This window comes from Hyla sarda, chromosome 7, assembly GCF_029499605.1.
Source record: "Hyla sarda isolate aHylSar1 chromosome 7, aHylSar1.hap1, whole genome shotgun sequence".
In the NCBI taxonomy this organism is placed as follows: domain Eukaryota; kingdom Metazoa; phylum Chordata; class Amphibia; order Anura; family Hylidae; genus Hyla; species Hyla sarda.
The window spans coordinates 41,898,863-41,915,031 of NC_079195.1; the positions used below are offsets into that span (position 1 = coordinate 41,898,863).

At 45.4% G+C, this 16,169-nt stretch overlaps 1 protein-coding gene across 1 annotated transcript; it reads left to right on the forward strand.

Moving 5' to 3' along the window:
• The first annotated feature begins 12,474 nt into the window (after positions 1–12,474).
• LOC130281769 (protein spinster homolog 1-like) lies at positions 12,475–15,657 on the forward strand. Its single transcript, XM_056529366.1, has 2 exons — positions 12,475–12,573; positions 14,087–15,657. The coding sequence occupies exon 2, from the start codon at positions 14,112–14,114 to the stop codon at positions 15,624–15,626; it is 1,515 nt and encodes a 504-aa protein (XP_056385341.1). The 5' UTR covers positions 12,475–12,573; positions 14,087–14,111; the 3' UTR covers positions 15,627–15,657.
• Positions 15,658–16,169: the final 512 nt, after the last annotated feature.

Here is a 16,169-nt window from a genome sequence, read left to right on the forward strand (position 1 = left end):
GCATTCCGTGACCTGACTGTGATTCCATCCGTCTGCCTATTGACCTTCTGCTTACCTACTGACTACGCTCCTGTGCCGCCAACCCTGACCTACCACTAGCCTGACTTCTTCTTGCCTCATCCTTTCTGTTCCACGCTTCACCTCAGCCGTCTGTGTGGTCAAGTCGTGCCAGGGGTAGCGACCTGAGGGCCGCCAGTTGCAATAAGTCCATCCCGCTTTTGCGCCGGGCTCTGGGGAAACCCAGCGGCACCTTAGACTCTGCTCCCTGGTACGGCCCGCGTCATCTGCCACACAGGTCCAGCGGATCCACTACATCTCCAGCTCCAGACCATTGTGGTGTCACGGATCTACTATCTACTGAATTCCAGTTGACTGCGGTGAGTCTTACATTTACTACTTGTATGGCTAGTCAGCATTATTCCTGACAAGAATTTAAAGAAAGCACAATAAAAGGAGACATTAAAATAAGTAAAGTTTAAGACTATCTAGTAAACAGAGAAAGGATAATTATACGGCCTATCCAGAGCCCTTTCCAAAACAACCTTCGCGACAATGACAAAAAAAATACAATTTACCAATGAGAAGTGCCTAAAAGTTAAATTTTATTAAGGTCACTGTTAAAAACCACCATAACAAAATAAGTGCTCCAAAGAAAAAATAAAAAATAACAAACTTCGCCACTTGTAGAGCAACGGAGGGTAAGTGGTAATATTTACCACCTAACATAGAGTTCCACAGTCCAAACGCTCACAAGCGCAATACTGTACAATAATATATGACTCTCAACACGTTTCTACTGAGCGTGGCCTCAGCGTCATCAGGAGAGTACAAATACCTTAATATGTAAAGTTACAAGGGGTAATTGCACATGGTAGGGTTATTTATTGCACTTGCACAAAAAAATGATATTGCACAGGCTCGGGTAAATATTGCACATAATGACAATTGCACATAATAAATTGCACAGCCACAATATTGCACTTACCCTATTGCTGTAAACCGTGATATCTAGTACAAATAGCAGGCTGTAGTGAATGATCACATGGCACATACATATACAATGCCCCAGTATATAACATTCAGTGAATTGCACAAGCCCCCACTCTCTTGCACAATTGATTTTACAAACTATCCCCAACCATAATGCACCTGAGTAAACTTCCTCCTCTTACTCACGGCACCCCTCGAATACTCTGCGGAGCAGCGCTCAGTAGAGCTATCCTACGTCCGGTCTCGGCCATGGCAGAGGCTATTGCCGAGACCGGATGTAGGATTGCTCCATGTTTACCCGAGCCTGTGCAATATAATTTGTTCAATAAATTACCCTACAATGTGCAATTACCCCTTGTAAATTCACATATTAAGATATATGTACTCTCCTGATGATGCTGAGGCAACGCTCAGTAGAAACGCGTTGAGAATCATATATTATTGTACAGTGTTGCGCTTGTGAGCGTTTGGACTGTGGAACTGTATGTTAGGTGGTGAATATTACCACTTACCCTTCGTTGCTCTACAAGTGGTGAAGTTTGTTATTGATTATTTCTTCTTTGGAGCACTTATTTTGTTATGGTGGTTTTTAACAGTGACCTTACAAAAATTTTAGTTTTAGGCACTTCTCATTGGTAAATTGGATTTTTTAAGACTATCTAGGTCAGTGGTTTCCAACCTTTTTTTCGGCTCGGGGCACTCCTACCGAATAATATTTGATGCGCAACAAAAAAATGGCTAAAAAGAAGCAATATACAACACCTATATATCTGTTAGCTATGTAGATTACATATGCAGGACTCACAGATGATATCTTCTCTGATCGGACTAATTTCTTTTCTTTTTCTTCTCCATCTGTCCCAGACCGTCTTCATCTGGTCCAGCCACAACTCTTTACCGCAGGACCTGTAAAAAAAAATATAGATTAGGCTCCGCACTTTTCCAGCATCATACTATCTTTTCCCCCCACAAATACCTCCAGTCTTACACACAGTGCCTCCAGCAGCCTCACACACACACACACAATACCTCCAGAAACCTAACACACAGAGTGCCTACAGTAGCCTTACACACATGCACACAGTGCCGCCAGCAACCACACTCATGCACACAGTGCCCTTAGCAGCCTCACACAATGCCCCCAGCAGCCTCACACAATGCCCCCAGCAGCCTCACACACAAAGCTTACAGCAACCTCACACACACAAGGCCTCCAGCAGCCCCCCCCCCCACACACACACACAATGCCTCCAGTAGCCTCACACACACACACACACAATGCCTCCAGTAGCCTCACACACACACAATGCTTCCAGTAGCCTTACACACACACACAATGCCTCCAGTAGCCTCACACACACACACAATGCCTCCAGCAGCCTCACACACAATACCTCCAGCCTCCCGCAAAATACCTCCAACCTCTCTCTTACACACATACAATGCCTCCAGCATCCCCTCCCAAATGACTCAACCTCTCTCCCCCCACACAAACACAATACTTCCAGCTTCCCCCAAATGCCTCCAGCCCCCCTCTCACACACAATGCCTCAAGCTTCCCCCACACACAAATACCTCCAACCCCTTTCAAATGCCTCCAGCCTTTCACCCTCATCTATGGCCTCCAGCCTCTCACCCACCTCTATTTCCTCCAGACTCCCATCCACCCACCACTATTGCCTTCATACTCCCTTATTGCATTTATACTCTTACCCACCATTATTGCCTTTAGCTAACCACTCACACCTTTTGCCTTCAGCCTCCCACCAAAATGCCTTGAGCCACCCACCTGCTTCCCAGCTCCATCGCCTTCACTCCCCCCTCCATTACTTCTGTTCACCCTCCCCATCACAGCTTCCATTCACCCCCCCATCCACCCTGCCACTGCTTCCATTCACCCTGCAGCCACCCATCCACCCCTGCCACTGATTCCATTCACCTCGCAGCCACCCAACCACCCCCCTGATTCCATTCAGCCCCCCGCTCCTGCTTCCATCCACCCCCTGCTCCCATTAATCCCCCTGATCCTGCTCCCATTAATCCCCCTGATCCTGCTCCCATTAACCTCTCTGATCCTGCTCCCATTAACCCCACTGATCCTACTCCCATTAACTCCCCTGCTTCCATTAATCCCCCTGCATCCATTAACCCCCCTGCTTCCACTAACCTTCCTGCTTCCATTAACCCCCCCATTTCCATTACCCGCCCCACTTCCATTAACCCCCCCCCCCCGGGTCCATTAACCCCCATGCTTCCATTAACCCTTCCCCCGCTTCCATTACCCCCCTTCCATTAACCCACCTGCTCCTTCTTCCATTCACCCCATCCTGCCCCTCCTTACATTCACCCCCTCTATTTCCATTCACCCCCTGCTTCCACTAACCTCCCTGCTCCTTCTTCCATTCACCCCACCCTGCCCCTCTTTCCATTAACCCCGCCTGCTTCCATTAAACCTCCTGCTTCCATTACCCCCCCGGCTTCTATTAACACCTCCCTCTTCCATTAACCCCCCCTGCTTCCATTAACCCCCCGCTGCTTCCATTAACTCCCCCTGCTTCTTCTTCCAATCATCCCCCCTGCCCCTGCTTCCTTTCATCCTCCCCCTGTTTCTGCTTCCATTCAAATTCCACCCTCCACCACTTCTGCTCCTGCGTACATTCCCACCCACCTTCTCCCGTCCCACATCCTCAATGCAGTGACATGGGCGCTTCCCTGCCCGGAAGCAGGATCCTTTCTGGCAGAAGCATTCAGCGCATGATGCTGATGCTTCCGTCAGGAAGAAATAAAAAAAATTTAAAATCAGTTTTTGGCCGCCAGAGCCAGCGACATCCTTGGAAATGCCGAATGGCAAACCAGTGTGTCGGTCACCTCAGTTGGGAATCACTGGTTTAGAGCGTCGGATGCAGTGCTGGAGGCTCGTGACGTCACGGCCATGCTTCCTCAATGTAAGTCTAAGAGAGGGGGCGTACAGAGACTGAGGTATTCTATTCATCACAGCGCTGCAATGATGTGAGGTGGAAATGGTCCCCCAGCAGGAACGACATCACTGAAGCCTGCTGGAGGACCACTTCTGCCCTCACATCGTAACGCCCACTTTCTGCTGCAGGGAGACTCTACTATGTGAGCAATAATAGGTATGATACACAGCTTTTTAAAGCTCTGAAATTTTTTTTAAGCGTGGGAGGAGTGTTAGGAGTAGTTAGGGAGCATAGCCTGAGTTAGTTTAGAAAAGTTTATTTGGTGACAGGTCCTTTTGAAATATTGCATTGTTACTGAATAAAACAAAAACCCTAAAACAAGTTTTAGGATTGCAACAGCTGGGGACACACTGGTCTAATTAGGTTTTTTTTAGGGGGAGGAGGAAATATAAGAAATATAGTATAACTCAGCTATTTGTCTTCATCCCTATCAAGGGTTAACAATGTACCAGGAAAGAAGACAGATAGCTGGCACTGTGCTGAGGGAGGATTTGCAGTACACTACTATAGATGGCATATAGGGGGAGATGGGGGTTTCTGGTGTACAATCAATTTGCAAGGTGCCATATGAGCAGAAATAAAGGTTGTCCTGGCATGCTGGAAGTTGTAAGTTAGCAACAGCTGGAGGAACCCTGGTTGAGAAACACTGATTTAAAGACACAGTGCGAATCCTCTGAAGGAAGCAGTCAGGCTCACAGACTGCAGGTATACAGCCTTGTCACTCTCCTGCAGAAACTAAGCCCCACCCCCACTTCCTATGTTCCATAAAAGTCTTTCTGTTACTAGAGACGGAGTAAACCTAATAACAAGCAGTAAACAGCAGGTTGCTGTGAAGAAAGACACCTAGGAGTTAAATGGGGTACTCCGCCCCTAGACATCTTATCCCTTATCCAAAGAATAGGGGATAAGATTTCTAATCGCGAGGGCCTGCTGCTGGGAACCCTCGCGATCTCCCGGCTGCACCAGCCATTCGTTTACAGCAGTTATCCAGGGATTATCCAGGGAAAATTTTTTTTTTTATATATCAACTAGCTCCAGAAAGTTAAACAGATTTGTAAATTACTTTTATTAAATAACAATTTAATCCTTTCAGTACTTTTGAGCTGCTGAAGTTGAGTTGTTCTTTTCTGCCTAAGTGCTCTCTGATGACACCTGTCTCAGGAACTGTCCAGAGTAGAAGCGAATCCCCATAGCAAACCTCTCCTACTCTGTGCAGTTCCCGAGACAAGCAGAGATGTCAGCAGAGAGCACTGTTGCCAGACAGAAAAGAAGAACTGAACTTCAGCAGCTGATAATTATTGGTAGGATTAAGATATTTTAATAGAAGTAATTTACAAATCTGTTTAACTTTCTGGAGCCAGTTGATATATGAAAAAAAAAACTTTTTTTTCTCCTGGAATACCTCTTTAACCTTTTTCCCCTGAGTACCCCTTGGCAGGCCATTTCCAATAATTGTACCCCAATATTAGCGACATGTTTATAGAGAAACCCCACTTCCCGCAGCTTGCCTTGTGGTGACTTATTCCCTGCTGTCAGTTCTGAGCCAGAGCCTCCGAGTGTCATGGATCTCTACAGCCGGATGAAAAGTGACGTGTGCGCAAGACGACATGACACGGAACAACGTAGAGAAGGCGAGAGAAAAAGATAGTGCTGTAGGGACCTAATGACAAAGGGGACCGGTGAGGAAGTGCACAGTGCCGAGCATACAGGCCGAGAAATACACCACAGACAAGATGACAACCATAATGTATGTGATGGACAAAAAGGAATAAGGAGATCAATTATTATATAAATATGGTATAATGTGAAGATTATTTATTAATAATCTATATATATATATATATGTAAAACACAATGGCCCTCATTTACTAACGTGAACCCGAGTCTTTTTGTCAGGTTTTGCTCCTAATTTTCAGTCGCATGACCTAAACAACACTGTTTGCGACCACAAAAACACTCCGCCAGGGTCCCTAATGACTGCTATGTTTGATGTGACATACATGACAGCTCCCTAATGACTGCTATGTGTGATGGAGGATACTGCACAGCTCCCTAATGACTGCTATGTGTGATGGAGGACATACATGACAGCTCCCTAATCACTGCTATGTGTGATGGAGGACATACATGACAGCTCCCTAATGACTGCTATGTGTGATGGAGGACATACATGACAGCTCCCTAATCACTGCTATGTGTGATGGAGGACATACATGACAGCTCCCTAATCACTGCTATGTGTGATGGAGGACATACATGACAGCTCCTTAATCACTGCTATGTGTGATGGAGGACATACATGACAGCTCCCTAATGACTGCTATGTGTGATGGAGGATACTGCACAGCTCCCTAATGACTGCTATGTGTGATGGAGGACATACATGACAGCTCCCTAATGACTGCTATGTGTGATGGAGGACATACATGACAGATCCCTAATGACTGCTATGTGTGATGGAGGACATACATGACAGCTCCCTAATCACTGCTATGTGTGATGGAGGACATACATGACAGCTCCCTAATGACTGCTATGTGTGATGGAGGACATACATGACAGCTCCCTAATGACTGCTATGTGTGATGGAGGACATACATGACAGCTCCCTAATGACTGCTATGTGTGATGGAGGATACTGCACAGCTCCCTAATGACTGCTATGTGTGATGGAGGATATACTGCACAGCTCCCTAATGACTGCTATGTGTGATGGAGGACATACATGACAGCTCCCTAATGACTGGACAAATATAATGTGAGGGGTCGGGAGAAGAACCAGGGGAAGGAGCTATTACAGTGACAGAAGTAAGATGACACCACAGAGCAGGGAGAGGATACAATGTATAAGATAACAGGTGCTGAGGGGCGGGGGAGGTGGTGTAGGCTTCTAGCTCACAGTGCTGCTCATGCATGATTGACAGGCATTAAACTTCCTAGGAAAAGACCAGTGCCCTCAGCATTAGTCCTAAGAGCTGTACGTTTACTATGCAAAGCATAGGATGCTGCTTCCAGACCAGGGATAGAAGAGTGACCTCTAGTGGCCAAAAGTATAAAATGAAAAAACTGGTATAAATATTAATATTTTTTAATGAAGATAAATTACAATATGTCTTCATTAATGATTAGCAACAACATGTTAAAAGTTTTTGTTGATGACAGGTACTCTTTAAAGTCCCATACGAGTTTATGGGAAATATATGTTACTGCATAACTTCCAAACGGCTGGAGATATTTCGATAATACTTGGTCACATGTTACTTATATATCCACTTAAAATATAGGATAGTTAATTTAACCCTTAACTACCCCCATTTGTGAGGGTCGAGGTTTTAGTTTAAAGTTACATGCAAATCAATGGAAAATGTATGTTCCCACATAACTTCTGTATGGCTGTAGATATTTCAATAACTGGTACACATATTATGGGTCGGGATAGGAGGTTGGGATAGGAGGACGGGATAGGAGGTCGGGATAAGAGGTCAGGATAGGAGGTCGTGATAGGAGGTCAGGATAGGAGGTCAGAATAGTAGGTCAGGATATGAGGATGGGATATCAGGACGGGAGAGGAGGTCGGGATAGAAAGTCGGGATAGGAAGTCAGGAAGTGAGGTCGGGATAAGGGGTCGGGATAGGAGGTCGGGATATGAGGACATGATATGAGGACGTGAAAGGAGGATGGGATAGGAGGTCGAGATAGGAGGTCGAGATAGGAGGTCGGGAAAGGAGGTTGAGATAGGAGGTCGGGGTAGGAGGTCGGGATAAGAGGTCGGAATAAGAGGTCGGGATAGGAGGCCGGGATAAAAGGACGGGATAGGAGGTTGGGATAGGAGGTCGAGATAGCAGGTTGGGATAGGAGGTCGGGATATGAGGTCAGGATAGAAGGTTGGGATAGGAGGTTGAGATAGGAGAACGGGATAGGAGGACGAGATAGGAGGTTGGGATAGGAGGACGGGATAGGAGGTCGGGATAGCAGGTGGGGATAGGAGAATGGGATATGAGGTCGGGAAAGGAGGTCGGGATAGGAGGTTGGGATAGTAAGTCGGGATAGGAGGTCGGGATAGGAGGTTGAGATGGGGGAACGGGATAGGAGGACAGGATATGAGGTTGGGATAGGAGGTCGAGATAGGAGGACGGGATAGGAGTTCGGGATAGGAGGTGGGGATAGGAGGTGGGGATAGGAGGATGGGATAGGAGGTCAGGATATAAGGACGGGATCTGGGGTTGGGATATGACAACAATATATGAGGACGGGATAAGAAGTCAAAAGCTTCCTCTGTTGATTTTCCCCCACAACAAGGATTAAGAAGGAAAAAGCAGGCAACGCCGGGTACTCCGCTAGTTAAAGATAAATTAAATGTAAAATGGGCAGACGGCCGCAAAGGTAAAGTATACAGAGCACATGGGTCAAACTGCAATAAATATTAAAAATGTCAAAGTTGCAACAAAGCGCGAGCAAAAAGATACCATACCTACGGGAATACTGTGAAACTAACTATAATGGTGGAAAATGCATTTAATAAACAATCCAGGGCAAAGGGCAAAGTGTGGTGCAAAAGTATTTATTAACAACTTAAGGACCAAGCCCGTTTTCACCTTAAAGGACAACTGTAGTGGTACACTTTTATATATCCCCGTGCCCGGGCCTCAAAAAGAAACAAAATAAACTCATACATACATTCCTACGAGCCCCCGTTGGTCCGGCACAGGCCTCACGGTCTGGCAGTGCTGACGTCCTTCCACTTCCTGGGGACGGGGACGCCGCAGAGCCATCAGCGTATCACCGGCTGTAACGATGTCCGCCAGGGCCAGTGATAGGCTGAGCCCACTGTCATGTAAGAAGCTCTGGCCGGCTACTTACATGACAGTGAGCTCAGCCTATCACCGATCGGGGCGGGACATCATTACGGCCAGTGATACGCCGACGGCTCTGCGGCGACCCCATTCCCAGGAAGTGGAATGACGCCAGCACTGCCGGACCGCGAGGCCTGTGCCGTACCAACGGGGGCTGGTAGGAAGGACCCTTTTTTGCAAATCTGACCACAGTACCTTTAAACATTAATAACTCTGGGATGCTTTTACTTTTCATTCTGATTCCGGGAATATTTTTACATGAGATATTCTACTTTATGTTAGTGGTAAATTGTCGGCGATACTTGCATCATTTCTTGGTGAAAAATTTCAAAATTTGATGAAAAATTTGAAAATGTTAATTTTTTTACTTTGAAATTCTCTGCTTATAAGGAAAATGGATATTCCAAACAAATTATATATTGATTCACATATACAATATGTCTACTTTATGTTGGCATCATAAAGTTGACATGTTTTTACTTTTGGAAGACATCAAAGGGCAGCAATTTTCCAATTTTTCTCAAAAATTTCAAAATCAGAATTTTTCAGGGACCAGTTCAGTTTGAAGTGGATTTGAGGGGCTTTCATGTTAGAAATAACCCATAAATGACCCCATTATAAAAACTGCACCCACAAAGTATTCAAAATGACATCCAGAAAGTGAAGGAGAAAATTCAAAATCTAAATTTTTTACACTTGCATGTTCTTGTATACTCATTTTTTTTTTATTTTTACAAGGGGTAAAAGGAGAAAAGCCCCCCATAATTTGTAACCCAATATCTCTGAGTAAGGAAATACCTCATATGTGGAGGTAAAGGGCTCTGCATGTGCACTACAAGGCTCAGAATGGAAGGAGCAACAATGGGATTTTGGAGAGGGATTGCTGAAATGGTATTTGGGGGCATGTCGCATTTAGGAATCCCTTATGGTGCCAGAACAGCAAACTACACCCCTTTTGGAAACTACACCCCTCGAGGAACGTAACAAGGGGTACAGTGATCCTTAACACTCTACAGGTGTTTGACGTCTTTTCATTAAAATCGGATTTGTAAATGAAATAATTTTTTCACTGAAATGATGTTTTTTCCCCAAAATTTTAAATTTTTACCAGGGGTAATAGGAGAAAATGCCTCCCAAAATTTGTAACACCACTCCACCAAGGGAGTATGGATACGCCCTGCGCATTTCCGGCCCCAGCCGCTAGCTGGAGGGGAGCCGGTGCCGGATGCCTGCTGAAATTGTTCAGCAGGCATCCCGGCATATCGCCCAGGGGGGTCATTATGTCCCCCCATGTCGGCGATGGCCGCAGATCGCTGAAAAAATCAGTCCAGCGATCTGCGGCGGATTCCGGGTCAATCGGGTCTCCAGTGACCCGGTGACCCGGAATTACCGGCTGATCGGGGCCGTCTCTGACGGCCCCGTACAGCCATAGCCAGCAGGGGTGAGGTGGCACTGGTGCCACCTCACGACTGCCCTGATTCGTCGGCCGGCCCACCATTCGGGGCGCCTGCTGCGGGTGTCAGTCCCGCAACCCACTCTGCCCCTCTTCCGGAGGACGTGAGCGGGTGCAGGAAGAAGACCCCAGGAGCTGGGGACCCCGATCCCCTGCATCTCTGTTGGGATCGGGGCCCCAGGAGCGACGGCGGCGGTGAGAGGCTGACTGTATGCGGCGGAGTGGAGCAGCAGTTGGAGGTGAGTGACAGCCTCCTGCTGTTGCTTAGCAACAGCTCCCAGCATGCAAAAAGGGCATGCTGAGAGCTGTAGTTATGCAACAGCAGGAGGCAGACCACCACAACTCCCAGCATTCCCTTATGGGCATGCTGGGACTTATAGTTTTGCAACAGCTGGAGGCACATTTTTTCTATGGAAAAGTGTACCTTCAGCTGTTGTATAACTACAACTCCCAGCTTGCACAATCAGCTAAAGTTCATGCTGGGAGTTGTAGTGGTGCATCTGCTGGTTGCAACCAGTAGATGCACCACTACAACTCCCAGAATGCCCGTTGGCTGTCGGTGACTGCTGAGAGTTGTAGTTTTGCAACAGCTGGAGGCACACTGGTTGTGAAACACTGAGTTAAGTAGCAAACCAGTGTGTCTCCAGCTGTTGCATAAATACAATCCCCAGCCAAAGTAGTATGCCTCCAGCTGTTGCATAACTGCAAGTCCTAGCATGCCCTTCCGCTGTCCTTACATGCTGGGGGTTGTAGCTTTTGCAACAGCTGAAGGCGCACTGGTTGCAAAACACTGAGTTTGTTACCAAACTCTGTGTTTCACAACAAGTGTGCCTCCAGCTGTTGCAAAACTACAACTCCCAGCATTCTGAATCGGGAGAAATTGGGCTTCAAATTTTGGGGGGGTATTTTCTGCTTTTACCCTTTTTTTAAATGTAAAATTTTGGGGAAACCAAGCATTTTAGGTAAAAAAAAAATTTTTTTTTTACATATGCAAAAGTCGTGAATCACCTGTGGGGTATTAAGGTTCACTTTACCCCTTATTATGTTCCCCGAGGGGTCTAGCTTCCAAAATAGTATGCCATGTGTTTTTTTTTTGCTGTTCTGGCACCATAGGGGCTTCCTAAAGGTGGCATGCCCCCCAAAAACCATTTGTCGCTCCTTCCCTTCTGAGCCCTCTACTGCGCCCGCCGAACACTTTACATAGACATATGAGGTATGTGCTTACTCGAGAGAAACTGGGTTTTAAATACAAGTAAAAATTTTCTCCTTTTTACCCCTTGCAAAAATTCAAAAATTGGGTCTACAAAAACATGCAAGTGTAAAAAATGAAGATTTTGAATCTTCTCCTTCACTTTGCTGCTATTCCTGTGAAACACATAAAGGGTTAAAACACTTACTGAATGTCATTTTGTCATTTGTCTTGTCAGCCCCGATCCCCCTTATTTTCCTGGTTACCAGGTCACTGGAGCCCATATGACCCGGAATTGTCGCAGATCGCGATCGCTGACATGGAGGGCGGGGAGGGGGGTCTCAGGACTACCCCAGTTGTTGGCATGGGATGACCCCTGAACAATTTCAGCAGGCATCCTGTTCCGTTCAACGCCCTGTTACTGGCGGTAAACAGAAACGCTGAAGTCCCGGGATGCCCTTGGTCCTGGTGGGGTTAAAAGGTCAAAAGATTAAAATACATAAACTGAGAAGACACTGTGAAGTACAACGATATACACGGCAGGCCTGGAGTAATATTCTTTATTCAAAGATGTTTTTATGTACTTGATGTATTTCTAGGTGTATATTAATATAAATATATATATATATATATATATATATATATATATATATATATATATATATATACAAATCAAACATTTTAGCAGTCTCTAACAGAATTTTGTAGAGACAAGCTTTCAGGATTCCTCCCTTTATCAAGTCCAATAGTCAAGGACTAATGATCAAAGGACTTGATAAATTGTCAGGGAGGAATCCCGAAAGCTTGTCTCTAGAACATTCTGTTAGTCCAATAAAAAAGGTATTACAATCTGCATCACTGGACTAATACGGCTCCTCACATTTACTATACAGATATACACATACCTGAAGATGGTTTAGAACCCTGTGATGTCACACATGCTTGTGATGATGTCACCGTAAGCTGAACAAAGAGCTGCGCGCCGGCCGCAGTCTCTTCAGTGTGTTTTGCATTCACAACCTGTGGTGCAAAGTGTTTCTTAGAGAGTTTCTATTTGCGATAGAGAATTCAAGATTTTGACCGTTCCTTGTCTGAAGAGAGAACCACAAGGTAAGTCTCAGCCTCTTCTATTCATACATACACAGGGCATTTTGTTTGTCAGGTTTTTTTTTCTTGTTGTTTTTTTTTTTGCAAAAAAAACAAGCAATGAATTTCCAAAAGAAATAAAAAAAGTTATGTTCCTCATAGCATTGTGATAATACTTGGCTTAGGCATTAAACATAATAAAACGCACAGATAGTATCATGACCAGAGCTTCCTCTTGCAAAAGTGCTAAAATGCAATTACGCCCAAAAAAGCCCCCAAGAAAATGAGTCCTAATTCATAAAGTTCTAAAAGATATAAGTCTATGAGAAAGATTTGGTGGTGTAGTAAAAGAATGACAGAAAGATTAGGGCAGAAGTATAATAGTATATAATAGTATTCTGTGTACTAACAATAGAAGTACTCCGGGTACTCCGAAAGGGAAAATGTTTTCATATCAACTATTGGCAAAAAGTCATATAGGGTACGGATAGATCCCAATGAGGTGGGGTAGGTTCATTATTAGTAAATGTATATAGCAGGATAGCCCAATTGTATCTACAGTATGAAGTTCCCATGACCCAGTGACCATACAGCCAAGCCCTTATAATCTGCCATTACTAGGACAGAATCAGGGTTGTCAGATATTACTAGGACCGGACAGGTTCAGGGTTGTCAGATATTACTAGGACCGGACAGGTTCAGGGTTATCAGATATTACTAGGACCGGACAGGTTCAGGGATATCAGATATTACTAGGACCGGACAGCTTCAGGGTTATCAGATATTACTAGGACCGGACAGCTTCAGGGTTATCAGATATTACTAGGACCGGACAGGTTCAGGGTTATCAGATATTACTAGGACCGGACAGGTTCAGGGTTATCAGATATTACTAGGACCGGATAGGTTCAGGGTTATCAGATATTACTAGGACCGGACAGGTTCAGGGTTATCAGATATTACTAGGACCGGACAAGTTTAGGATTATCAGATATTACTAGGACCGGACAGGTTCAGGGTTATCAGATCTTAGTAGGACCGGACAGGTTCAGGGTTATCAGATATTACTAGGACTGGACAGGTTCAGGGTGATCAGATATTACTAGGACTGGACAGGTTCAGGGTTATCAGATATTACTAGGGCCGGAGAGGTTCAGGGTGATCAGATATTACTAGGACTGGACAGGTTCCGGGTTATCAGATATTACTAAGACCGGACAGGTTCAGGGTTATCAGATATTACTAGGACCGGACAGGTTCAGGGTTATCAGATATTACTAGGACCGGACAGGTTCACGGTTATCAGATATTACTAGGACCGGACAGGTTTAGGGTTATCAGACATTGGTGACCTCAGGGAAGACGTCTCCATATAAAACACTTATAGAGAAGCGTCTTCTTCTGAGGCTGCGATGGTCTTAGTGTTATCTTGTGGTTCTGTGCTGGACATTTCTGCTCTGTATGAAGGATCTATTGTATAATGACAGGAATGATGACATGTTGACTAATGTCTTCACTTATCTCTCTCTCTCTCTAGTGTTTTCAGGCTCTGACCTGTGACCATGGCCTCTCCACAAGACCCATTGCTGAAGGAGGAGGAAGAAGCAATGGAGGACCATAGTGATATGGATGTAGAAAAGGGCGATATCCCTGAGAGGCAGAACCTGCCATCTCTAAGCGTGATGTCCACCGCACGTTCCATCATCACCGTAGTGATCCTCGCCTTTGTTAATTTGCTCATCTATGCAAATCGCTCCAGCGTGGCGGGGGTGCTGCCTTATATACAGAAAGCATATGACACCAATGCTAGTCTGTCCGGCTTATTGAATACATTGTTCATTGGAAGCTACGTGCTGGTCGCACCAATTGCCGGATATCTGGGCGACCACTGTAATAAGAAATATACTGTTTGCGCAGGAGTCATCGTTTGGCTGAGCATGACACTTACCTTGTCATTCATCCCTGACGGTTATTTCCTGCTGTTCCTGCTGACGAGTGGGCTGGTTGGAGCCGGAGAGGCGACTTTCTGCACCATCGCCCCCTCCATCATTGCAGACCTTTTTACAAGTGACCAGCGGACCCGCATGCTGAACGTGTTTTACTCTGTCATACCTGTAGGCTGCGGACTAGGATACATCATCGGGCCCAAAGTGACTGATGCAGCAAGGGGTGATTGGCACTGGGCGTTTCGGGTCACCCCTGGACTGGGCCTCATAGCTGTGGCTTTGATGATTTTGGTCACAAAGGAGCTTCCAAGAACGACTACAAACGGGAAGAAGAACAACAAATCCCAGAAGTTTGCTAAATGGGCAACAGATCTGAAAAAACTATTTAAAAATCGAAGCTTCATGTTAACAACCATGGGATCGACGGCTGTATCCTTCATAGTGGGAGCCATAGGTGTATGGGGTCCGTCATACCTGACCCACGCACGAACACTCCTACAAGAGAAGGACCCCTGCCGCACTGAACCGTGTGACTATCACGACATCCTAATATTTGGTGTGGTTACAGTCGTCTCCGGCATTCTGGGAGTTGTAGCAGGGTCGGAGATAAGTAAAAGATATCGCAAATCCAACCCACGGGCCGATCCGCTTGTGTGTGGCTGCGCGATGATGCTCTCCGCCCCTTTTCTTCTGTTGGCATTGACTTTCGGCAACATCAGCCTCGTTGCCACCAACATCTTCATCTTCATCGGAGAGACGCTTCTGTCAGTGAATTTCACCCTCATATCTGACATTATACTAAAAGTAGTAACTCCGTGGAGGAGATCTTCAGCTCTGGCCCTGCAGATGACAATCTATCACCTCCTAGGTGACGCCGGCAGCCCGTACCTCATCGGCCTGATATCTGACACCTACGAACGAGGATATGCCAAATCCCCTCTTCTGAAATACCGCAGCCTGGAGTATGCCCTCATGACCTCCACCATAATGGCAGTCATCGGAGGGGCCTTCTTCATGGCCACGGCCCTATTTATAGAGAGGGACGAAAAAGAAGCAGAGATGGAATCAGAACCTCCGTCATCCTCCTCCTCCTCACTGCTTCCTGCCGATGAGGACCGCGCTTCAGACTGAAGAAAAGTCATTGCTTACCTTTATCTCGTTTACTTCATTAAAAAAAAAAAATTAAGAAAAAAATTGCTGCATTTGTTCTGTGTTCCACTTTACCCCTTAAAAAATATTCTCTACCGACCCAGCTGTGTCCAAACCCCAAACAGAAAAATGTAAATCTCCTCCCAAGACCTTAAAAAGACTATTAATAACAAGAGGGATATATATATATATATATATATATATATATATATATATATATATATATATGAGTGTGTATGTGTATATGTGTATATGTGCGTGTGTATGTATATGTGTGTATGTGTTTGTGTATGTACATGTGTGTATGTGTTTGTGTATGTACATGTGTGTATGTGTTTGTGTATGTACATGTGTGTATGTGTTTGTGTATATGTGTGTGTATGTGTTTGTGTATGTACATGTGTGTATGTGTTTGTGTATATGTGTGTGTATGTGTTTGTACTTGTGTGTATGTGTGTGTATTAGGGCTGCACGATAAGTGTGATTGTGTTTATGGAGGTAAATATTGTGATTTCGATATTATAA

Coding starts and splice junctions, on each gene's coding strand:
- LOC130281769 (XM_056529366.1), top strand. CDS start 14,112: ATGGCCTCTCCACAAGACCCATTGCTGAAGGAGGAGGAAGAAGCAATG.